The sequence below is a fragment of the Dryas octopetala genome, chromosome 8, assembly GCF_963921425.1.
Source record: "Dryas octopetala chromosome 8, drDryOcto1.1, whole genome shotgun sequence".
Lineage (NCBI taxonomy): Eukaryota > Viridiplantae > Streptophyta > Magnoliopsida > Rosales > Rosaceae > Dryas > Dryas octopetala.
Window position 1 is genome coordinate 8,558,667 of NC_141373.1, and position 25,758 is coordinate 8,584,424.

General features: G+C 35.9%; 3 protein-coding genes, 1 non-coding gene and 1 pseudogene across 7 annotated transcripts; 2 read left to right on the forward strand and 3 right to left on the reverse strand.

Moving 5' to 3' along the window:
- Positions 1-108: 108 nt before the first annotated feature.
- On the reverse strand, positions 109-5,971 carry LOC147276872 (TMV resistance protein N-like; annotated as a pseudogene). The gene is made up of 8 exons (XR_015124093.1): positions 5,328-5,971; positions 2,917-4,018; positions 2,536-2,820; positions 1,075-2,445; positions 779-783; positions 682-695; positions 511-635; positions 109-405 (listed from the first exon to the last, which is right to left on the reverse strand). The product of XR_015124093.1 is annotated as a TMV resistance protein N-like (transcript).
- Positions 5,972-6,632: 661 nt separating this feature from the next.
- LACS2 (long-chain acyl-CoA synthetase 2) lies at positions 6,633-13,566 on the reverse strand. Its single transcript, XM_086253288.1, has 19 exons — positions 13,300-13,566; positions 12,519-12,582; positions 12,320-12,409; positions 12,033-12,089; positions 11,801-11,849; positions 11,524-11,600; positions 11,198-11,237; positions 11,019-11,113; positions 10,749-10,913; positions 9,549-9,659; positions 9,327-9,414; positions 9,174-9,240; positions 9,022-9,097; positions 8,816-8,933; positions 8,100-8,345; positions 7,787-7,926; positions 7,417-7,599; positions 7,205-7,324; positions 6,633-6,902 (listed from the first exon to the last, which is right to left on the reverse strand). Exons 1-19 carry the CDS (start codon positions 13,440-13,442, stop codon positions 6,855-6,857), a joined length of 1,977 nt encoding a protein of 658 aa, XP_086109414.1. The 5' UTR covers positions 13,443-13,566; the 3' UTR covers positions 6,633-6,854.
- TRNAI-AAU (transfer RNA isoleucine (anticodon AAU)) lies at positions 12,865-12,938 on the forward strand. The gene has a single exon. It is a non-coding gene; the product is annotated as a tRNA-Ile (tRNA).
- A 2,898-nt stretch (positions 13,567-16,464) lies between the features above and the next one.
- Positions 16,465-18,781, reverse strand: LOC147276875 (RING/U-box superfamily protein). Its single transcript, XM_086254658.1, has one exon. The coding sequence runs from the start codon at positions 18,471-18,473 to the stop codon at positions 17,262-17,264; it is 1,212 nt and encodes a 403-aa protein (XP_086110784.1). The 5' UTR covers positions 18,474-18,781; the 3' UTR covers positions 16,465-17,261.
- Positions 18,782-21,639: 2,858 nt separating this feature from the next.
- TOM6 (translocase of the outer mitochondrial membrane 6) lies at positions 21,640-24,773 on the forward strand. Of its 3 annotated transcripts, XR_015123918.1 has the most exons (3): positions 21,640-21,971; positions 23,075-23,129; positions 24,563-24,773. XR_015123918.1 is itself a non-coding variant. In XM_086254588.1 (2 exons), exon 1 carries the CDS (start codon positions 21,782-21,784, stop codon positions 21,944-21,946), a length of 165 nt encoding a protein of 54 aa, XP_086110714.1. In that variant the 5' UTR covers positions 21,640-21,781; the 3' UTR covers positions 21,947-21,971; positions 24,493-24,773. The 3 variants fall into 3 exon arrangements, 2 of the variants coding, with proteins under 2 accessions (XP_086110714.1, XP_086110713.1); XM_086254588.1 differs by lacking the exon at positions 23,075-23,129 and having other exon boundaries at positions 24,493-24,773; XM_086254587.1 differs by lacking the exon at positions 23,075-23,129.
- The last annotated feature ends 985 nt before the right edge of the window (positions 24,774-25,758 follow it).

Consider the following 25,758-nt stretch of genomic DNA (forward strand, 5'->3'; position numbering starts at 1 on the left):
ATACTAAAAACGAATCACCAAATCACTCACAAACTAATCATGCCAAGTGATAGGAGCTATTCTGCCCCGTTTTTTCTAAATATTTGAGTGGCAACATAATCATTAATTTGGAAACTCTGAAGCTAGAATAGTCATTTCTCTTTGAAATAGTAATCTGTGTTCAGTTTTTCTTACTACTTTATCTGTTAGAAAGAGTAGATGCTCCATAGACAATACTTCTGACATAATTGCTCCATTAGTAAAAATTACACCTTTTGGTTCTCCAGTTGTTCCACTTGTATACATTATTGTGCAAATGAAAGCCCTCTGTTTTGGTTGTCTCACTTGGCTGTCATCATTTGTTACCTGAGTTCTCAACCAAAAAAAAGTCCTCCGTTTTGGAGGTAGTTCACAGTCTAAATTTCCCTGAGAAAAGGTGATGAAAGGTGATTTTACATAATTGCAAAACAATTCACCAATCCTTTACCAACAAAGCGAATTTATATGAGAAAAACAGTGTTAAAAAAGTACCAACTGAGACAATTCCTCCCATGAAAAGCAAGATACTCCCAGCTCTTCAGCTTCCTCCTTTTGAGTGCTAGAAATATTTGCAAAATTGCTGAACAAAGCAGATGCATAAGTTACAATCCTCAAAACTTACACCTCAAATTCCAAGTTTTAAGAAAATAGCATGTGACCTACTTTTAAAACAAAATCTGCACAAAGAAGTACCACTTGAGCAAGAGATTAAGAAACAAAAAAAAGAGAGAGGAACGGCTAAAATTTAAAATAAAAATACCTTATCTGTATTAGGAAAGGAACTAAGATAGTCAGCAAACGAATGAGGGGGAAATATACAAAGGCAAGTTGGTGTTTGTATGTATGTCAAGTTTTGGATTATGAAGATTTAGTACCAGAGTATTAGAAATCAGAGGGATTTTCAACATTTCAGTAATTATGATAATGACGAAATAGGAATAATAACTTACAGCAGGGATTTTGTTCTCTTGAACAAAAGCTATTGAAACTTCAGCATGGTTGCTGTCTTCATCGACCAATACCTCCAGAGAGATGTCTTCATCATGGTGGCATTACTAGGTGGACCCCGCAGCTTTTCACACCTTTGCTAATGCGCGCAAAACTAACTCGACACGTAGGCAAATCAGGCTGGAAGATATCCCAGTCTGATATGATTTGAAAGAATGGAATATAGTACAGCCACACATGAGCTGACTCAACCTCTCTTGAATAACATCTATCGGGAATGAGTGTTTCAGTGATGTGAATTTCAATACAAAATTCCTTGATGTTAAATTCGTATTCGAAATCGAAATCATTTTTCCATTCTTCAACAACAGCACAGAAAGCCAATCCTTTCTTCTCCACTTTGAAATTTGGGGGGGGTTCAAAAGTAATTTCACAGCAATCAATTTCCTTGAATTCCGTACGCCAGCTGAACCACTTTGGAACTTCACTTCCTGGAAACATAACACGGATTGAAGAATGCTGACAAGAGAGAAAGAGAGAGACCAGCTGATCCTGTAACATATTTTTCATCTTTGCCACGTGAGCCAGATTGCCACACAGTCTCCGGCAATTTGACAAGTAGATAGACTCAAACATTTGTGACTCTTTACGTTTCAAAATGTTTGACAATTTTGAAAATCTCTCCAATGATACGCAATCTTCCACATCTACCCACTTTATTTTTGGTGGAAGTTCTCCAATTTCTTCAAGCCTCCTGCAATCATGCAAGTCAAGCTTCTGCAAATTGACAAAGGCCATAATGCATGCAGGAAGACTCACAAAATTGCTTCCTGATATATCAAGTCGTATTAATGTGAACGCACAATCAAGAGTCACAAGGAAACGACTATCTGATAAACAGCATTTTCCCACATTGAATTTTAATAGCTTGGGAAATGCTTTGCCTTCATCACCACTTTCTGTACTCCATGAAACTTCCGACTTCACCCTTTCTGGAAATGTCACCAATTTTGAGCATTCAGAGACAGACATTCTCTCTAGATGTTGCAACTCATAAATGCTAGTTGGCAGATTTGTAAGGCTTTCACACGCTTTTAAATATAACGTTTCAAGATTAATGAAATATTGAATTGATGATGAAGGCAATTCTTTGATGGCAGTCTCTGACAGATCCAAGAATGTTAAGGATTCCATCTTCCCCACAATTTCGGGGAAATTCTCAAGACTTGTACAACGATTAAGATCCATTGTTTGCAGAGATTTCAAGCTGACAATTCTTGGAAACATCGTAAGCTTATGGCATCCCTTAAGACTCAAGCGAGCAAGCTTATCATGGAATCCAACAGAAGGATGTAGCTCAACTAAACTTGTACAATCGTCTAAATTCAACACCTCTAAGTTCGCCATTCCAGACAAGTTGGGGGATTCTGTAAAGAATTCACAGCCTTTCAAATTTATAGATTTCAGATTTTGCAGACGCTACGAGACAAAACAGAGTTCAGATGATCAGATGATAAGCTCTAAGAAACTTAAAACATGTTAAGCAAACCAAATAATTTAAAATGATACCTTGAATCCTTCACCGAGTCCTAAGATGCGGCTGCGGGGCATACTGAGTTCAACAAGTTTTTTTGGATTAAAATTGAATGGCAAAGATTGAAACGGATATTCTGACCAATCAAGGAATCTTAACTCAGTGGGGAGATAATCAACGTCTCCAGAGAAACGTGCATTACTATTTATAAATATTTGAAGTCTTTTCATCTTGGAGAAGCTTTTAGAATTCAAGCATATCTCATATGACTCAGGACATTCTGGCAAGTTTACCTTGATTCCTTTAATTTTATTTGTTCCCTAGTATGAAAATGCAATAGTATTAGCAAAGGAAGTTCTTTATCAAATAAAGATGCCTGGAAAAGAAATATATATATATATATATATTTTACTTACTGTGTTTTCCGTTAGAACATAGTCAATATCCTCGTGAAACCATAATCTGCTACGTTCTCCAGGCTCAGTCGATTCTTGGCGAACTATTTCTTTACCCATTTCTTCTACCAAGTCATGCATCCAAATATTGTCTTCTTCTGTAATATTTATGAGTGCCTTTTCCACGAGTACTTCAATACCATACTTAGGATGGAGGCCACAACCTTCTAGTATTTGTATCACATCATTCTTATCTTTACCTTTAAATAAACATGCAATGTCAAGAAAAACTTCCTTCACTGGATCATCCAATGCATTATAACTTATTTTAAGAATTTCTTGAATCTCTTTGTTAGGAACTTTTCTATAACTCTCTAATGCATCTTGCCATTGATCTATACTTCTACCACAAAGAAGTGAACCAAAAACAACTAAAGCTAATGGAAGGCCTTGAGCATATTTTACTACAGTATTTGCAAGTTTCACATAATAATCATCCATATGCCTATTTTTTGTCCCGGAATTCCAACTAAAGAGCTCAAAAGCTTCATCAAGATCTAATTCATTGACCTTGTATATTAGATTAACTTGATGAGCAGTTAACAAATGCTTATCTCTTGTCGTTATGATTATTCTGCTACCCATACCAAACCAATCACACCCTCCAACTAATGTGTTTAATTGGTACAATTGATTCACATCATCAAAAACTAAAAGAACCTTTTTATTGCTCAACCTTTCTTTTATCACATTGATTCCTCTATCAATATTGGTCATCTTTAATTCTTCCCCCCCTAGAATCTCATAAAGAAGAGAATTTTGTAGTTCAACTAAGCCTCCATGTTGCATTGATCTTTCTCTAACGTTTGCCAAAAAACAGCTACCTTCAAACTTATGGACAATTGAATTATAGACAGCTTTAGCAATTGTGGTCTTGCCGATTCCACCAGCCCCCCATAGCCCTACCATGCGAACATCATTCATCTCAACATCTAAAAGTTTATCCATAATGCGCACACGAGACTCTATTCCAACTGGGTACTTCGCCACATGCATATACGTATGGTTTAATACTTTTACTGAAATCTCTTCAACGATATTACGAATGAATGTAGACTCGCGTCTGTCAAATTACAAGCATACAAAACATTAATGAAATGCCATATTGCTATATCATACTTTCACATATATACATTAATGAAATGCCATAATATTGCCATATTGCCATTATTATTATTATTTTTTAAATGCATACTATGCGGGATATCCCAAATCCTACATTGAATAGTCTAATCAGCTTAGTCAAATATGGCATAAACAACCTGCATTTAACACCTTCATATTTTAAATATATAAAATTTGTATTTTGAAAACACTTGCTGAGATCTATTCATCTATCAAACAAAACCTTGATAGATATATATAAAAAATCAGGTAGAACAAAGTTAATAAATGCATATATATGACAGGGTGGCCCTTCAAATGAGGTAGACCTATTTTAGCCATAATGATGTATGACTTGTGAGACCCACTCTTTATTGTAGTTCGATGATGTATGATCAGAGCCATCTATTTTCTAAGTCTTCATTTAAAGGTTGCCCATGCAAAGAATTAGATAAATCAGAAATCATTAAGTCATTTATTGTAATTGAATAAATAGATGAATATAGTGGTTTCGGTAAAGACTTGAAATGATGACCACATCATATAATCAAATTATTAAACAATTTATGATTTGTCTAATTTTTTGCAATAATGATCCTTGAATAGCGACTTAAAATATAGACGACTCCGATCATCGAATTACAATATAGAGTGGGTTAAACAAGTCATACCTCATAATAACTAAAGTGAGTTATACCTCATTTGAAGCTCCTTCTATCACACATATATACAACATTTATCCTAATGCAACATAATATTCACTTTTTGGTATATTGGTGTAACGTACTGACATGCAGGCATAGTTGTGACTAGCTACATGGTTTATCAAAATCCAAGATTTATAAGGGTGCTTGAGGACTAAATCCCAAAAGCCTAAAGATTAGACAATGAAGCATAATCCTTGAACTATAATTCAAACACTGAAAAAATAACAAATGAAATAAATTGTGACTATAACTTGGTTAAAAGTTGTGATTGTCATGTATCTCCAATTGAACAACATATCATTGGCATTTGGGTAAACTTAAAAGTTGGCACCTAAAGAGAATGAGATAAAGTTTTAGTAATTAAAACTAATTAAAAAAGAGTTGAATTTAGTATTTAATCTCAGCTCACCCATTAATATGGGTTTGAAGGCCTATAATAAAAAAATTCTACTGTTAATAAAAAGCAATAAAGGAATGTAAAAATAGATAAAAAGAAGATAGCCTCAGATATTATATATAGAATAAAGCTAGTAGCTACTATATATATGTCAAAAATAATACCCGTCTAAGAAAGTCCACCCAGATAAATTTGCAGCATTCGTGAGAGCAGTCCTCCATCTCATCACCTTTTCCATGTTATTCTTGAATTTGCATTCATGGTTAGCAATTGCCTCGCCAAAACTACCTCTTTGGTTTCGTACATCTGTCGGATTCACCTTGTAAAAAATTGGACAAACCATTTGTTGCTTGGATTCTTTACATTGAAGGATGTGAACGAGTTCATCCAAGCACCACTTTGATGATGCATACTTTTCAGAAAATACGATGATAGAAATCTTGGACTCTTCAATTGCTTTGAGAAGGGCCGGTGATATTTCTTCTCCTCTTCTGAGCTCATGATCATCTATGAAGGTTTTAATTCCCTTCTGAACCAAATTGTTGTACAAATGGTCTGTAAAATTGCAGCGAGTATCCTCACCTCTAAAACTCAGAAAGACATGGTATGCCCAAGAATGAGTGACAGAAGAAGAGGTTGGGGCTTCGAATTGAGTGATCTCCATGATGTATAACTAAACAGTCTGAAAGAAAGAATTGGGAATGGTAGTCCTGATCATGTGAAAGACTCTCTTAGTCTCTTGTTATATATATTAGGACTCTTGCTTGGCATCATATATGCGAAGCAGTTTCAAGGTATGTTCCTGCTACCTTCAAGCTGAGTGTGACTTCAAGGTAATAATAATAAATCAAGGAAAGGAAATGACATAGAGGACTGACCAATCGAAAGAGGGAACTTTTACCAGCCACTTTAGAAAAAGTTGTAGTCGTAGTTGTTGGGGTGTCCAATCAGTTTAGAAAAAGACGACAGGTGGTAGAAAAAGACAGATAGTTAGCGCGTAATGAGTGTGATTTGTATTTTGTAGATGCAATTGTGAAATAATATGCTTGGCCGTGTTTCTAACGATCTGCATTGATCCCATCAATTAAGGTTAATTATACTTTACATCTTATAAGTATGGATTCTATCAAATTATGCACGCAGTCCATCTAACTTGGGTCCCAGAACTTCCACATACATAAGCAATAATGTCTCAAAATAGCGGTCAAACAAATATTAGGTGTAATTAATTCTTTATCATCTTTAGCTTATGGGTGTCATGGTTCAGAGAGAAATGATCTTTTAACAAATATATGTTATGTTGACTTGTTAATCGACCTTACAATGATAGGTAATATTCTTCTGGCAGAAGTATATATTATGACATAATAACATAAGATTATTATATTTGCCAAATAATCTGGCAAAAGAATATGGCATTTTTGTGTGTTTGTTTGTGCAAGCACGCATGACTGACATTGGGACCAATATGATTTCTCAAATCAGACATTTCATATTACTCCTTCTATTTATACACAAACTTAAACTAGGAGCAGTATCCGGAGTCTGGGTAACATATGCCCACTATTCTCTTACATATATATAGTTCCTCACACCAAAAAACAAAACTAAGTACCAATCAAATTTTTGGGAAATTGCTGTAGGTAGGTTTAGCCAACAGTAGCCCACAGGTTTCGACAATATTGTTATACTTATACTCTTTCTCCCTTTGCTTCACTGTACAGTTTATCAATTCGGTCCTGCAGATGATATTGTAAAAAATATAAAATTCACCGTACACTTTATTATTTAAGAGAGGATTTATAGGATTAGATGGGCCCTGTTTATGGTATTGCACTTGACCATTAGCAAAAGAAATAATTCAAGGGTATGGCCTTTTAGGGTTGGGTTTGGTTGACATATTTGAAAGAGAAGGGGCAGGGGATATTTTTTTTTTTTTTTTTTGGTCAAGAAGGGGCAGGGGATTAAGCGATTGGCAAATTGAGGACATAGAGTGTAGAGAGTTGAGACAACAGATAGAAAGAGAGAGCAGGTGGCATACCTTGTAATATTTAAGTAATTGTGGTCTCTTGAGTTTGAATGTTGGAGTTATAAGATCCCTCTCCATGTCAAAGGGATTTGATTCCAAATGCACTGCTTTTAACAACTCAAAACCTCGAAGCTGTGGGAATGCATATCTTACAAGTCAGATTGAGTAAACATTAAGATAACATGAAATTTGCAAACAGGGAATTGAGATAATTGTCAACATACTTGTTGTTTCTGACCATTCTTGTTGAGCTCATCCAAAATGTGTTTCCTTGCCTTTGGGTTTTGACATAATGATTTGAAATTATCAGTCAACTGATGCTCTGCTGCCCAATCCTCCAATGCCTTTTTGTCAGGGACCACCACAGCAACAAGAAACGACTCAAAGCTGTTCCCATAAACCCAAATCTGCAAACCGGAGGAAAGTTAAGCCTCTATAATTCCAGAAAACAAAAAAAAAGAAAACGGAAACTTGACACAAATTAAAATGTAGTACAAAGACCAACAAACACAAACTCATCTCTTGAGGCAAATAGAGTGAGTCCTACTAATTCAACTTCTATGGTTGTGGTGAATGTAACAACCAGCAACGTACCGATGTGATCATAGGGCATTGCAAGTATTTGCTTTCAATGTTCTCCACAGCAACATATTCACCTTGAGACAGTTTAAATATATTCTTTTTTCTGTCTATGATTTTCATTGCTCCATCAGGCTGCCATTCTCCAACGTCCCCTGAAATCCACTCACAATTATGTCTATTTTTAAAGCAGCAATAAGCATCAACAAAAATTTTAAGATTCCCAGTGATGCCATCTTGACAAGAAGCCAAAAGATTGAGTATCAAGTAGATAGTTGTTGTATGCACAATACAACTTACTTTATGACTGAATATGGTAAGCATTTACCTGTATGAAACCACCCATCAATCAGGACTTCCTCAGTTAGATCTTGTCGCTTGTGGTAACCAGAAAACAAGGTTTTTCCTCTCAGGCAAATCTCTCCACGTGGCACACTGGAAAGTGCATCATATCCCATTTCTGGCACTGACTCAAGCCTTGCTTCAATAGTTGTGATGGGGACGCCCACAGTTCCCATCATAGGAAAAACATTGCCAATGGACGTAAAACACCCACCACAGCTTTCCGTGAGGCCTGCATGTAAAACAGTTTAACAAGTTGATGGAAGGTTTTTTTTCTTTCTTTTCTTTATTAAGCAAACTTTTATAAACTACTGTTGATGTGTTGTATAGCAAAATTAAAAATCTCACGTCACTGATTACGAAAGCATACACGTACATGCTACATCATAGATCATACATATATAACATAAAGGTGAGGTAGTAGGGTAAGTATTATCTTGACCTCATACTTTTTCCTGAATTTTTTAATATTATGCTTTAAATTTCTTCCAAAAACTAAGTTATACCAGCTTCTTCAATGAAGACATTTGATTCACATAAAGGCCAATGTTTTTTTTTTTTTTTTTTTTTTTTGTAGGCCAGAGTAAAAAGGTCACCGTCAAACCTATGAAGATTAAGTAATTCCAGGCTTCTAGCAGCATCATTGATATGATTTCTATATATTTCCTAGAGGACTTAAGCAGATATTTGTTCAACCATTACCATATCCTTGTGATAAAGTAGTGCAGCTGGTGACCCTCAAAAATTCCTCCACATGCCTAGGCAAAGGTGCAGCACCAGACAACATAATACGCACTCGTCCCCCTAATGCTTGTTTTATCTACATAAGTAACACTTTTGTTAGGAAAGTAAAATGTAAAATAACTATTTCAAGAATGGAATGGTGAAGGATGGAATGAATGACTGACCTTATCAAAGACAAGCTTGTCCAAGAGAGGTGCCGCTTTGTCTTGTGGCAGACCCTTCTCCAGATTTGCCAACTTGCTGTCATTTAAATTGTCATTAGTTTTATAGTAGGAATAAAAATGCAAATAAAAAAGGAGTTTATAGTCGGACATACTAGTTATATGCATATTGGAACAATGTCTTCCTCAATACACCACCAGATGAAACTTTATTAACAATACCTTCAGACACAAAATTTAAGACAAATATTTAGAATTACAAAAATTAAGGACATGTATTATATAGTTAGATATATTGTATGTTTTACCAGTATAAATACGATCGTACACTCTAGGAACCCCACAAAACATAGTAGGCTTTAGTTCTTGAAGGTCCTCCAATAAAAACCTGATATCCTGCAAGTTCAAAACAAGAAATCACATTGGGAACAGGTTATAATTGGTAACTCAACAAGAGAATGATTGAGTGAAACATAGAAACTAAAGGAAAAGGAAAACCATTGCAAGAAATGACTCTAATATATACTTACGCCTCGCCAGAAGCCTATTGAGGAGCCCTTGTAGATGCAATAGCTCTCAATTATTTGATCATATATATGGGCCAAAGGAAGAAAGGAAAAATATGAATCTTCTTCTGTACACTGTAATAGAGTTTATTTCATGTCAGTATTTCAGTGTCAATGCCATGTGATTAAGACAAGGAAATGATCGTTTGAGTTCAACAAATAAACTTAACAACAGATCTTATTCTCGATCTTCTATTGGTAAACCTTCCATGCAGTTACAGAACTTGGGGTAAAAAATCTGCAAATAAGCACCTTTGAATGGGGGGATGACTTCTCCACGAGCTCTAGCTCAAGTGGCATTGGGATGGGTGGAGAGTGGCAGATCTTAGGTTTAATGCTATCGTTTGTTAAAAAAATGAAAAGAATGAGGGAATGACTTCACTTAGAATGGTATTACTTCTGCTAGTTTAAATAGTCGGTAAGAAATCTGTAATTGGATTCCCAACCACAATGTTAAATTTTCGGAAGAATTTGATTTAATATCAATCTAAATTACATGAAAGTACAAATTTACTGTAGTTGAGGGCTACAGTATAATCCCCAACTTCTCTTGGATCTGAAATAATATTCTGCCAATACAAAACCTCATGTAGAATGATGTCCTCACATGATGCCTTGACAATAGCAAGACATCTTGAAGCAGTGACAATAAACTATGGTCGTTCAATAAATTTGATTACATCCACATATGCTAAATCATACCTTAATGTCTATCATTCTAAACAGGAACTGTATATACTTTTAGTAACATAACCCTGAGCTGAATTTTTCATTTTAGAATGAGGATATAATTTCATATAAACACATTGACTTTGGGAAAATAAAACGTATAAAAACTTTTATGAGATGCATGTCTTTGCATGTTTATTGCTTTTACAAATATAAACATCAGTTAAATTTATGTTAGTTTATCAGTGTTACAAGTGACCAGTCTTAGTGCAGAAGACGAAATTTAGGCAGAGATGAATCGGTTGATTAATATAATAAAAAAACTCATCACCAAATCACAGACAAACTAAGCATGCCAGGTGACAGTAGCTATTCTGCCCCTTATTTTCTAAATTTTTGAGATGCAGCATAATCAATAATTTGGAAACTCCAAAGATATATATTATAAAAAGGCTAGACAAGTCATTTGTCTTTGAAATAGTAATCTTTGTTTACCACTTTATCTGTCAAGAAGAGTAGTTGCTCCATGGACAATACTTCTGCCATAATAGCTCCATTAGAAATAATTACACCTTTTGGTTCTCCAGTTGTTCCACTTGTATACATTATTGTGCAAATGTCAGTCCTCTGTTTTGGAGGTAGTTCGCAGTCTAAACTTCCCTGAGAAAAGGTGATGAAAGGTGATTTTACATTATTGCAAAACAATTGACCAATCCTTTACCAACAAAGAAAATTTATGAGAATAAACAATGTTAATAAAATTACCAACTGAGAGAATTCCTCCCAAGAAAAGCAAGATACTCCCAGTTCTTCAGCTTCCTCCTTTTGAGTGCTAGAAATATTTGCAAAGCTGACAATTGCTGAACAAAGCAGATGCATGAGTTACAATCATCAAAATTTGCACCTCAAATTTCAAGATTTTAAGGAAATAGCATATGACCTACTTTTTAAATGTGTAGAACAATTTTGAAGGCATGATAGAATCTGCACAAAGAATTACTACTTGAGCAGGAGACTAATAAGAAACAAGAAAAAGAGAGAGAAACTGCTAAAATTTAAAACGAAAAGATCCTATATGTATTAGGAAAGGAACTAAGATAATCAGCAAATTAATGAGGGTCAAAATATACAAAGGCAAGTCGGTCTTCGTATGTATGTCACGTTTTGGATTATGAAGATTTAGTACCAAAATATAAGAAATCAGAGGGCTTTTAAACATATCAGTGATTATGATCATCAAGAAATAGATAGAATAAGAAAGATAACTTACAGCAGGGATTTTGTTCTCTTGAACAAAAGCTATTGAAACTTCAGCATGGTTGATGATGAACTCAACAGCATTAGCACCTGTAACATGTAAAACCAAGAAAAGTTAATTGAATGCATTTAATCAAACTCAACCACCATCATTGAATTTCACTAATTCCCAGTGGAAAATGTCATTGGAAAACAATATATATATATATATATATATATATATAAAGACATTCTGAGACTCATGGTGATATAAGCACTGAGAATTATTCAAAAAGAGAAGGAAAGCATACCAAGGGTGTCATACAGGGGAACATACGTAATGGCATGGCTGTTACAGGCCTGTAAAACATCGAAGAAACATATAATCATTACACCAGAAAGTCACATCCAGTACCCAACACCAGATACAGTTATTCAACCACTCACAAAATTTTCTCTCATTAATAGGATGCTTTTTCGTTCAAGTGCTTGACATGCATAAAATTATGAAGCCAATCATGAAAATAGGAAACACAGCATTACCTCCATTGCAATAAGCCATTGGGGACAGTTTGATCCATATATACCACAACGACCTCCCTGTAAACATTTAAAAGATATAAAGATATGAAACACCAATCTTTACCCTTTTTTCCTTTGTCCATGATGAAACATTTCAAAGTTACTAGTTTGAATTTTCACTACCATTATCAACTGTAAAGAACAGTACCAGTTGTACATATTAAACTGTTGACACATTTATGTATTTACAACATAACATATCAAGCAATGTTAGAAGAACACATTAACTTAATTGGCACGTGACTTACAGGATTGACACCACGGCTCCTGATGGCTGAACCCATTCGAATGGCTGCATCATAAACCTCTTGATATGTAATCCACACATAGGGACCCACCTGTCATTTTCATTCAACAAATTGAAAAAAATGGCATTTTCAATTCTTATTCGAAAAAATAAGCTCATGGGTTTCAATGGGTTCGTGCTATTGCTCAAATGGAAGGTACCTCTTTGTCGGTGACTTGACGCCGACCAAGCATTGGATTGCTTGGATACTTCTTAACGGAGTCACTGCCAGCAAAAGCAGAGTTTCAGCCATGAACTCACACTATGAATTTGAATCAGACAAAGATGTATTGAATTGTAATTATTGAATGCTAGTGATTTTTAAGCTCTTAGAAAAGTGAAAACAGGCTTTGGGATAATTTGAGTTGCAGAGAGTTGGATTAGTAGAAAGCAGAGCTTCTTTGATTCTGATTCAGGCTTCCTTAACTTTTCCCTACTAATCCAAACGACACGTCGTTTTATCCTATTTTACATACTGATAACTTATTAATAGTTAAACCTTCAACCGGCCTATTAGCTCAGCTGGTTAGAGCGTCGTGCTAATAACGCGAAGGTCGCAGGTTCGAGACCTGCATGGGCCATTTTTGACATTTTTCTTTTTATTCCCCAAAACAATATCATAGTTGAAACAAGATCGATCTGCTTAGGTGCACCAAATAATTAAAGAAATAGTGGGTTACACTGGTTTGGTTCTAAACTTCTAATAAAAACATAAAATGATTAATTTGCTTCTATATTATATGCGTAGTTTTCCTGAGAAAGTTTGTGTCCATTTTACTCAGGAACCAAACAAGCAAGAAGCTCACTACTATACCTGCCTCCACAATTAAATGTGACACTCAATTAACGTTCATTTATGTCACACAACAACAACAATTAACACTGCATTGCAATATAATTAACAGAAAAAATTAAGTTCCAAATGGGATATGATATATGTACCTGAAAAACTGCCATGGAGACTCCAACCCCTCCGGCAACTCCATGAGACCATCTTTAGCATAAATGCTCCTATACACCGGCCCCGCCGACGGCCTCCCGTTGGCGGCTGGCCTCAAACCCTCAACCTCCACTATAAACTCCATCAACCCTTTAATTTTTTTTGTTTTTTTTTTTAACCTTAGCTAGCCAAAATGAAAGAACTGAAAAACTTGCAAGATGGAGCTAGCTATAGCACCTTTATAAAATTATTAGGATGTTGAAAGCTTTTGGTGAAGATAACCAGAAACAAAAAGAGAGGTGGGGAGGCTTGGTTCAGCTGAAGGCAATAAATTCTGATATTGCTTTTGGGAAAGCGATAACTGAACCTTTATATCGGCGTTTTATGAGGGTGTTGAATTACGCTTGCTAGCTGTGCATGTTTGTGTATATGTAGGTGAGAATTAACTGACTCTGCATTTATAATGGTAGATGGAGTTTGGTGAAGTTGCTAGCTCTAATGCTCTTTGGAGTTCTTTTTAATTGCCATTATTGAAACTTAATACTTGTTTTATGAAGCGAGGGACTCAAAAATGTTTTTTTTTTTTATGGGATTTGAGTACAGTAGAGAGATAAATTATTATCTCAACTTTTTAGATCCTATCAAATATGACAATATTTTATTTATTTATATTTAATCGTACTCTAAATCTCATTTATATATAATAAGTAAAATATTGTCATATCATGTATGAGATCAGTTGATAACCAAAAACTGAAAACCAGTTCATGCCTCTAGTTTATTGTTAATTTCTTTATGCATAACCAAAATAGAATGGTTCTTCCCTCTTTCTTTTATAAATTATTTAAGCAATATATCATTATATCTAGCTCATATCCTACAGATCGAGCAGGCATATGACAGTAATTGTCATCCATTGTGATGCCATGTGGATGAGTATTGAGCAATAAATGAGTCCCCAATTCAATCATACATGGTCCAGCTAAGTACATGCACATTGTTTGCAGGTACACACGACCAAGTAGTTGGAGAAGAAAGGGAGATATAGTAAATCATATTTAATTGAGAGAGTTCATTTTAAATTAAAATGTGCATGTTTGATACTACATGAGATTTCCAATCTTTGATAACATTATTTAGATTTTTATATTTGAATACCCAATAGAATTTAATATAATTTACCTGAGTATTTTTTTTTAAATAATATGTGTTGGATGAACTCATAAATAAAGAAATGGGAAAAAAAAAGGGTCCCTTTTCATTTTCTAATTACATTGACTGGTACCCTACTTTTGTCTTATCCTTATCTCATTTTTAAGAAGAGACGAACTCTAGCAGATTTTCTCTTTTGTATTTTTTTTCTTGGAATTAAGAAGTCAATTTCATGAATGTTCTTAGCATTCTGAAAAGATAGAAAAAAACATGAAGGCATGAATGATACAAAAAGTCATAGATTAATTAACTGTTGGATGAATTATGTTGCCTATTGTCCTGGGCAATCGGTGCCTTCTCTACTTTGACAACCATGTATGCAGGTGAGGTTGGGTGTGAGAGTTTAATGGTAGATTGTAGCATAAGTCTAAGTAGTCCACAAAATGGTTGGACCTATATGGACTATTTTGGATGCTAGAACAACCAAATTTGTCACTCTCTTTGACATTTGTAGCACAGATGCAAGCCTGTGTTAATGACAATTTGAAGCTTCTTCAACTTACAAAATAAGAATTAAATTTGAATTAGTAAAGACCAGTTAGGGATGTTTAAGCCATAACTATAGGTACCTAACAATTTTCTTCTAGTACGCCTAATTAATTACATATAAAATTAGTACTATGTACTATTTATCTTTTAAATTTTTTAAAGCTCAAATGTTAATGGCATTAACTCCTGGCAGATAAGGACTAGTTTTAGTTACCATATATAGGTTCTACCACCCAAAGAAAATTATCATAGATTTGGGAGATGATTTTGACACTTATCTACAAGGAGAGAAGCGCAAAAGTTGGAAAGATTTTTCACTTGGGCATTCATGTCACGTGTCTTATACGACTTTCGATTACATATTCACATGCATGCTTATTTATTTCAAGTAAAATTTACAGTTTTTTTTTAAATAAACAATACACATGACACCATAGTATAAGATGATCATATTATACACGTGCAGACAACTCAACTTAAGAATTTCTCCAAAAATATTTATTTTTTTTTTTTCGACCAAAAAAAAAAAAGACAACTCAACTTAAGAATTTCTCCAAAAATAATTTAAGGTGTCAAAACTCAAAATCATTTCCCCAATAGTGGGAGCTTGGGCCTTGTGTTTGGGGCTTATATGAGAGTCCCCTAATTATATTAATTGAAGCCTGGTGACATAAGCAAGGAAATTAAGCTTACACCATAGGCCTTTATATTCTGGAGTGTGCCATTCAAATATCTGAGCTGTGTCAGCCCATTTAGCTTTGCTTCAGTTTTATCAAGCCCGCTTCATGCATGCAAACAGAAAAGGCATTCATACGTAAGTCACTCACAACATTTGCCAAAGAAAACTTGCATACTCACAATCTCGTATCTTAACAAACAAGAAATCTAGGAAGTCAAAACCAAAATAAATCTAGGACGTAAAAGGTTAGTAGAAAAGAAAACTATGTATGAAATATTACAATTTAATTTGCCCTAATGCACAAGAGAAAAACTTGGGTAGCATCTCCTTACAAGAGTAATTTTTTAATATGGCCATAACACTGTCAGATGATATTGTTGATTCACATATATTATAACACGTACATTTATTAATATTATATCATAAAAGTATAAACTTATCAACCTATAATATAACATATTGATAAGTAACATTATGTGTCGGGACATAAAATTTTTCCTGCTAACTATATGTGGCATGTGGAGTGGCAGAGATTGTCCAGTTAAAACATGTCATTTGTTGATTTTGACAAATGGCATGTTTTAATCAGACTATCATGTCACATGCTAAGAAGACACCCACTCAAGTTTTTCTCAACTCCAAGACTCATGCAGTGTGGCCTGAGGGTAGATTACAAATACTATGCTATATAAAAAGAGAACAAGAGATAGCAGTGGCCAAATTGTATGCATCGAAAATTCGAAATACACAAAGCTTTGAAAGAAATGAATTGACTGCTTCTTCCAAGAAAAAAAACAAAAACATATATTTATCCAATAAATCCTAAAATACATAGAGATCCTAAAACCCCAAAAATGACATGTAATTCTCTCCATTAAAAAAGAAAGAAATTAAACACCCAACTTGCAGTTTGACCCATTAGCTATGATCGAGCCTTTGACTTGCCCAATGTGGACGAGTAGACAACACATGTTCCCAGAGTCAATATAAGATTGAATGAACGACAATGACAACAACCCACTGAACACATTGCACTTCACTTCAAATCAAACCCTGATCTCTTCTTCTCTGTACCCAAAAAATAATAATCAAGTAATCAACCAAAAACCAAACCACACTCATCAGTCATCACAGAAGAGACATAGAGATGACCAGTCAATTTCTTCCACGTGGACACTTTTTTGTCATTGTCGGTGGGTTTCCTCTGAACAATAAGCAGAGCTAGACACAAAAAAAGCGACCCAAAGCTTTGCTCTAAATAAAGAAATGGCGCCAAAACCCATTAAATTTCTCACATTTATGAGCCTCTCCCTCCAACACTGCGTTTTGTTTTATTTTGTCTGTTTTTCTTGCTTTCTCACTCCTCTCCCTCTCTCTCGTCAATTCTGGGCATTAAATGCCGTCTCAGCCTCCATTTAATGACCGCACCAGCCCGAATTAACTCTCCATTAAAAGCCCCCCGACCCCATTTTCTCTTCCACCCTCACCGCCCCATCCCCCACCGTCCATTCCCTCCTCCCTCTCTCCATCCCCGCCCTCCACGTGTCACTATATTTCAGCTGTATTCACTCTAATGCTCCTTCTCTATCTTCGGTTAAACCTCTCCGGCGATAACAACGCCTCGGGATCGCCGCACCTCATCCGGCTCGACGAGAAAGCCGCCGCTGCCGACGACCTCATGAACATCGGGCTCGTCATCGACTTGCTCCGCCGGGACGAGCCGCCGCCGCTGCCGGAGAATCTCGCGCTCGACTCCGACAACGGGAAAAAGCCTTTTCTCCTAAAGAACGGAGACTTCATGGCACCGCCTCTGTACGATCTGAACGAGAAGACTCGAGGCTTCGTCAGCGACCCGAACGGTGACGGCCTCTTGCTCCAGAAGCTTCCTCTCCGGTACCGCCACGGCGACGCCGTCGCCGGCTCCGTCACCATCATCCTCTCCGACGCTGAGCTCCGCTCGAATCCAAACGAATACGACCGCTTCAGCGTAAAATCTCCGCCGCCGCCGATCCGATCCTCGAAGTAATTGTAGCTCCTCATCGGTGACTGCTCCTCCACGCACTGCGTGATCTCCGTCACCGTTGATTCGGACTCAACCGGAACAGGAGCTTCGGTGAGAGGCTCGAGCGCTATGCTGCGGAAAACAACGTCGTCGAGGCTCGGTCGGATCCTCGCCGCCATCAGTGGAACGAACGGCGATTCCGGACGGAAAACTCCGGCACGGCAGAGAGGACAGTTGGCGTGGGAGCGGAGCCACATGTCGATGCAGTCGACGTGGAAGGCGTGCGAGCAAAACGGCAGCGTCCGGACGCAGTCGTCGTCTTCGAAGTCGATCAAGCACACGGCGCAGTCTCGGATATGAAGACCGGACTTGGAGGCGTAGAGCGAGAGAGGGATGGTCTTGATGACGGACTCGTCGAGGCCGTAGGGGGAGAACGCGTGGAACGCGGAGTCGTAAGGGTCGAACGACGAGTCGTGCGGGGGGGAGTCGAGGTCGGCGGCAGAGGAGGGGAGGTAGGAGCGGCGGCGGCGGCGGAAATGGCGGGAGAGGCGGAGGAGAGGGGGGATGACGTGGCGGGAGATGAGGCGGGAGTAGGAGACGATGAGGAAGGCGGTGGCGACCACGACGACCATGGCGATCAACGGCGGGGAGAAGTCAACTTTGGAGGAGGGTGATTTAGACGGCGGAGATGAGGCGTGGAGGAAAGGGGTAGTGGCGGTGGCGGTGGCGGTGGGGATGGTTGTGATGGGGGACGGTGCAGGAGATGGGGATGGACCAGCAGCAGCAACAAACATGTTTGTAATATTGGGGGTATTAATTTCTATGAATTCATGGTGGGTTTAATGGGAGGTTTTGAAGTTTGAAGAGGAGAGGAGTGTAGCTTTGGTTGAGGTTTAATGCAAATGGTTGACTGGTTTTTTTTGTCTGCTTCTTCCATCGAGTGTCTCCACTCTCAGCCTACGACACGTCAGCGTTTCATGAATTTAAGCCGCACTGCAGCTATTTTCTTCTGCGGGGCGCACCACCTTTTGTTTCCTGTGCAGTGGGCTATGTCTCGTCTCTTTTTTGTACAAACAAAGGCCACGTGGTCCTAATAAATCAATCCAACCATTAATATAGAAACGATTTCATTGTTGACCCTGTTATGTCTCGATTCTGATTTATCATGGCATGGGTGCCAATTGGAATTAGATGATTCTCATTAAACTTTAGTTCTCAAAGTTATCTAAATTTTCCTTTTGTGTAAAATCAAGAAAGAATGATTCTATTGTGTGAGTCTCATATAATTAGTATACAAATTTTTGCACCAACAAAATGGATCTATGAATAGGATACACTATGCTAAATGGTCTATTGTGCTTATCATCGATGAAAGTAATAGGTTTGTCAATGGTAGCATTTTCTCGAAAAGAAAAGTATAAGATATTTGAAGCTATGTTGATCACTACGTATGATGCAAAATTTGTTTCTATTTGTGTTATGTTGAACCTTTGGGTTATGATTGGGCCATGTTGGGTTATATCCCGCATTTAGAAAATTGTAACAGCTATCTCCTTAGCCAAATCCATAAAACATTCTCTCATTCCTATAGTGAAAACCCTTCTCCAAAGTGGATGTGGTTCCAATCCAAAATAGATTGAGTAAACTATTATACATTTTTGTGTTTTTTGAGTGATTGTTATTTTGTCATTTCGATTATCCTCTTTGATGACTTAAACAATTTTTTAGAATTACAATGTAAAAGGAGAGCATTGTGGTTGAACCTGGGTTTGGGAGTCTTAGGAACTAATAATATTGAGAGTTGGGCTAGAGCTAGAATAGTGTTTTTTGCACATTGCAAAGATTAAAAGGAGTACTACAACATAAATTAAGACATCATTTTTCTAGCTTTACCAACTCACAACATTATTAGTTTCTTAAACTCCCGCACTAAGCATTTCAACCAAAATGCTCTCCTTACGTTATAACTCTATAAATTATCTTTTATTTCAAGTTAATTAAAATAACTTTTGCATTTTGGCCGGGGAAGACATCGAGACTCTTCTCTGAAGCTAACTAGAGAAGTTAGCTTGGTACAACTACATATGTTTATTGGTCATGTGTATTGAATCAATGATTCAAAAAATTAATTTGTTCATTCAAGTAGTGTGTAATTTGTGTATCTTAAAGGCCAATGATGCAAATTTGAATGATATTTTCACCAATATAAAAATTGTTGTGATTAGGAGCCTTTGAGATGGGAAAGGTAGCTTAAGACCCATGAATGACATTTTTACCTATGTTGATGTGGCATTTCGATTAAATAAATTGAGGAAAATTGGCTTAGGAACATCAAAGACACAAAATAAAGAAAGTGGGGACACCGAGCAAAATTTGATTACCAAATTTGAAGAAAAACCCTAAATTTATTAAATGGACATTTTTACCCCTACTGATGTGGCATTTCCATTAAACAAACAGATAGAAATTGGCTTGAAAACTTAAGACATAAAACAAAAGTTTGGGCATTCAATTGAACCCCAAATAAGAAATGTGAGTGCCAAGTTTGGTAGGGGTGGGCACGGGATGGGGGGGGACGGGACTTACCTCATCTCGTTCCCATCTCATGATTTGAGTTCGGGATCGGTACGGGACGGAATGAGGGTTTTGGGATTATGGTACCATCTCGTCCCGTACCAAACTGGTTCGGTACGGGTTCGGTACCATCCCGATCCCAGACTAAAAAATAATAAAAATTCAATTATTCAATTTTTATTCAAGATTTATCTTCAAATAATAACCTGTAAACATAATCTATTTTTATTCAACTATGCAAACGGAACAGGAATTCAAGTAATAACCTGTTTTTATTCAAGATTGAAAATTCATTTTCAAAACTTCAACAATTCAAAATTCAAATAAACAACAATACAACATAAACTTCAACAATTCAAATATTCAAAGTTTCAAAGTTCAAACATAAACTCATAAATCAGTAAATCACAATTAAGCCTCATGGCTTATTTACCAAATCCAAACTAAAAAACATAATTAAGCCTTATGACTTATTACATCCCAAACTAAAAAAAAAAAACTGAAAAACTGAAAAACATAATTAAACATATGGCTTATTAAATCACAAATACAACAAACATAATTAAGCCTTATGGCTTATTACATCTCAAACTCAGAAATTAGAATTAAGCCTTATGGCTTATTACATCTCAAACTCATAAGTAATTGAAATCCAAATTACTTTCCCTTTGCTTTTGGATTTAAACTCTTCAAACTACAAGTGGCATCAATGGTAGGACTTGCATATTCTACACAAAATAATTCATAACAATTAGTAACTTAATCCATGAAACTTACAAGACAAATACAAACTTATAAACCAAATCAAGTAAAGTTTAAGATAATAAACAAAACATTACATGTTTCAACACTTTCATAAAATTCAAGTTCTTCAAGACAATGTTCATCTTCTAAATCCAAGTTAAAAAATGAATTGGGCTTAGTGATATTTGGGCCCATTAAATTAAATAATTAAATTTTAATTAATCGGTACGGGATGAGACCATCCTGGTATTGAACCTTCAGGACCGATTCCATCCCGTTTGAGATCGGTACGGTACGGGATCGGTATGAGATTGGAAAAAAAAAAAACGGGATGGGACCAAACGATACGGAATGGCACGGAACAGAATAGTTTTGGTATTTTCGGTCTTAATGCCCACCCCTAAATTTTGGTACCCAATTTGAAAAAAAATCCAAAAATTTATTTAAAAATGGTAAATTGGTAAAATAAACAAAATTAATTAAAAAAAAAAAAGAACATGTCGTAAAAAATAAGAACCACTAACAAAAATTGTCCCTCAAGAAAAAAAAAAAAAACCACTAATAAAAATTAAATAAAATAACAAAAAAAATATATCACACGTGTATAGTCAAAGAAACCCTAGCCACAGGAGTCCTGCAAACTATTTCACCATCCTATCAAATCTCAAAAACCCCAAAATACAAACCCTCGGAGCAACACAACTAGGGTTTTAGGTTTTTCCAACTTCAGGCTCTCTGTTTGGCTTATTTTGCAGCAAGAGAAAGAGAATCACAGAAAGCAAAAATGTTTCCGGGAATGTTCATGAAGAAGCCAGACAAGGCAGAGGCTCTGAAGCAGCTGCGGACCCACGTGGCCTTGTTCGGGGGTTGGGTCATCGCGATCCGAGCCGCCCCTTACGTTTTTCACTTCCTCTCCGGTGAAAAAGACGAGCTCAAGCTTGAATTTTAGATCCTCTTCTGCTTCTTATTTTGAGGTAATATTGGAGATTATATTACTCTTATTTTCTCCGTTTTTTTTTTTGTGGGTGTTCAATATATGTACTTTTTAGGCTATATTAGGAGGTGGGTATATTCTATTTTTTGTTAATATTTAGAAATTCATGAATTGAATAATGGTGTGCGGTTCATAAGCTGAGGTTGTTGGGTGGTTTTTTGTGAAGTATGTGTTTGACAGGTTATATTGTTATTGGCCGAATTGTATAATAAAGTTCGTGATCCGCAATGTCCTGTAGGCAAAAATCAGGCTGTGTGAATTAGAAAAGTGTCTTGGTGAATTAGTTGATTTTTAATCAAGTGATATATATCCTTCATGCCCTGTATTGAATAAATAATTTGGTAGATTTTTTATTAAGATGGGTCATTATAGATATGTGTTTTTAAATCATTTGAGTTAAAGTAAGTTGTATTATGGAGATGAAAGTAAAATCCGAAATCAGTAACATAAGAGAGATGACCTGGTGATATATACTTATCTATGTTTCTTAAAATAGGAGTATGAATGGGAGAGCTAGAGTGTTGAAAGAAGAAAGCAAAAAATGTTCCGAAAGTGAGAAACATGCTCCTTAATACGATGTAGCTTACTAGCTTTGATAAAGGTTTTTTGTTCATTGAATGTTTTGACGCATATTCCCACTTCCATTTATAGTATAGATATATGAAATTTGCAGCAATATGCCAGTATGGTTGAAGTTTTAGGGCCATAAGATAGAATCTTTGTCATTTGGAAAATGATGCATAATTGCATATTTATTAGTATTTTGAACTTTAGAGAGTTCCTCTATTTTGATGTGAGACACATGGTGAATGAGTTCTAATGTATATCAATTTCATAGTGAATTGTCTGGAATTTTTAGAGATTATGCTCATGCATCAGTTGATATGCATGATGGTACTTTTTATTTTTAATTTTATATGTTTTTTTTTAAGCAGAATGGCTTGCTAATATGTGTAAATTTTTTCTTAGGAACAGATATATCTCAGGAATCCTTTTTTATCTATATAGGTTTGTTGGTTTTCTATTACTTAACTGGATGCTTTTGTGAGGTCTGTGAGTTTTCTTGGTCATGTCTTTGTGCAGTGTGCATTGGCACCCAAAAAGATTCTACAAAGAACTAAATGGAAATGATTGAAGTGTAAGTATGTAGGCAACCTGAAGATGCTGGGATTTAAATTTTTTTGGTTCAGTATGTAATTCATTTGACAATTTTATCGTAATGACCCTTGCATGCTTTAGGCAGTTTTCAATTTATAGTTTTGGAGTCATTCAGGTAACACTGACTTTAAAATGGTATCCTGGTTTTGGATTCATTTGGTACCTAAGTATTTTGAACCACCTGGGTAATCCTAATTGCATACATCATCAATGAAGAAATTTTGATCTAGTATTATATGAAATGAAGATTGAAGGTGGTATGCACTATAAATTCAGTGAACAGTGGTCCAACACTTATTTCTGGTTGTCAAACTCTATTTTACAACTTCTTGTACTTTGTTGTCTAAGAGTCTGTACTCTGACTTTTGTTAAGTGGGAAAAATAATTTTCTGATTTCTGTACTTTATTCCAACGTTTTCTTTACAAACACCTATTTCAGTGAGAACTCCATTTTTTTTTCTCTCTTCCTCAATTTTCTCAATGCTCAAGCCTTTATTCTTTTTCAGCCTTCGTTTGTGGGAAATCATTATGGGCTAGCAGTTATGAGTTTCTGACTACGAGTCCTTTACACTAGGCATGGAATTTCTAAGTAACACTCTGACAAGTCTGTTGGGCCATTTGGTAGTTTCAATCATATTTGGGTGAATAGATTTAGGATGAATGAAATTTCAGTTCCTTGAGTAGATATGCAATATAATGTATCACTGACAAGAACAATTTACATAAATAAAAGTTTCCAGAGATTGATAGGTGTCTTAACAAGGAATTATAAATCTGGAAATACTAACTTGACAAAAGCTTGGGTAGAGCAAGCTTGCAGCAAGGCATTTGAAATTTTGCCTAGGTGGTCTGGTCATATGCTAGGAAACCAAATTACGGTTTTGAATGGTATTCAAAGTGCTTGCTTTCCTAGTCGAGGATGATAGCTTCTTTTGTTTCCGCTTTGTAAGCATTTTAAGAATTGAATATTTTTGCTTGCGTTCAATTAATTTAATCCTTTTTGATGGCCTCTTTTGTTTTGGCTACTACAGCTTAGGAAAATATTTGAGGCATTGGATTTGCAATATGACTTTCTTATAACTACTTTTCTGGCTACTATTACTTTGTTTGATATATTAAATCCTAGCATCTCTTGCTCCACTTTGACTTGTCTGGCTACTTCTTTCTTGATTTATCAAGTTGCATTTTATGTTGCAGTATCTTATTAACATGGTCATGCAAAATTCCTTCTCCTGCTATTCAGAAAAATAGGTGTCAGTGTCGACTAGTTTTAACCATAATCACAATCTTTTAAATCTTCAAACTTTTAAAATTAATGAAATTACATTTTCTTGTATCTGCAGTCTGTTTTACATTTCGCAGATTTATTAATCTGCCATTGAGTCCTCATCTTTTTCTCCTCCAATGGTGCAGTGCGGATCTGGGAGAAGAATTGAATTGGGATGAAGAAGAGTTATTTAGAGCTCCCATTTAGTTCCTTTTTTTTTGGACTCTTTTAATATGTATCCTGGAAAATTGTGACTCCAGTATGTCTCTACATTAAATTGGGGCCATTAGACAATCAATTTTAATGCAAGGGTGATATCATTCTATGGTGTTCATAAAATTTAATGGTCTTAATTTATATTATTATTTTCTTTTTGGTACATAATGGTCTTAATTTATTTTCAATGTGAAGTTTGGCTGCTTGTTGGGAGAGTAAATCTGAAACGTTGGATCATTTTTACTTCTTTACAGTTTATCTGCATAATTTGAACTTTGAACGATGTCCAAATTTTCCTTTTATTAGTTTGTCCTAAAATTTGTTTTTCCTAAACCCTTTTGTAAATGAATGAATTTATAATAAAAAAAGACGATAGCCCAAGAGGCCCAATGACAAACTCCAAACAAGCTGAGCCAATTAACACACAAAAAAAAAAAAAAAAAAAAAAGCAACCAACAACCAGCTAGCTAGGACTTAACAAGAAACAGCTTCAGTTAAATCCACAATCCAAAGGTCCAAAGAAATGCAGTTTTCCATTGTCCTCCAATTTCATGAACACACTTGGGAGGATCGACTTGCCCAGAAACTCTTTGCTCTTTGATGGTAATGCTTAATCCAGGAGTACCAGAGGTTTCTAGCATCATTGAGCAGGTTCCTGAGGTGCCTCATCATCAAAGGCCACCTTCATTTGTTGAGCCTTTCTTACTCATTAGGTCACTTGGCACATTTGCTACCCCGGATTAACACTACGAATTGGACTATTTAGTCATAATCCAATCTGTACCAAATATTAGGCTATTTAAGAATCAAATTAAACAAGACTTCAGCCTTTTTTTTTTTTTTAGTTACAAGGAAGGCCAAAGGGAGAGAGGAGATTAGAACTTTAGAGGTTGCTCTCAACGACTAGAATTAGAATAAATGCTTTCACCACCTTCGGAATTCCCACCAACTTAGGACTGTCTGAGGGTATGACACGTGGCAAATCCACAGCCCTCTTTGTAAAGCAATGGCTTACCTTGTTCCTCTGGTCATTTAAGCATTATTTTGGCAAACATTAAAATTATATCACGTCTAATCTGTAAGGTTTTTGCCATCGATAGAGCCGACCCAGCAGTCCCACCCTCAC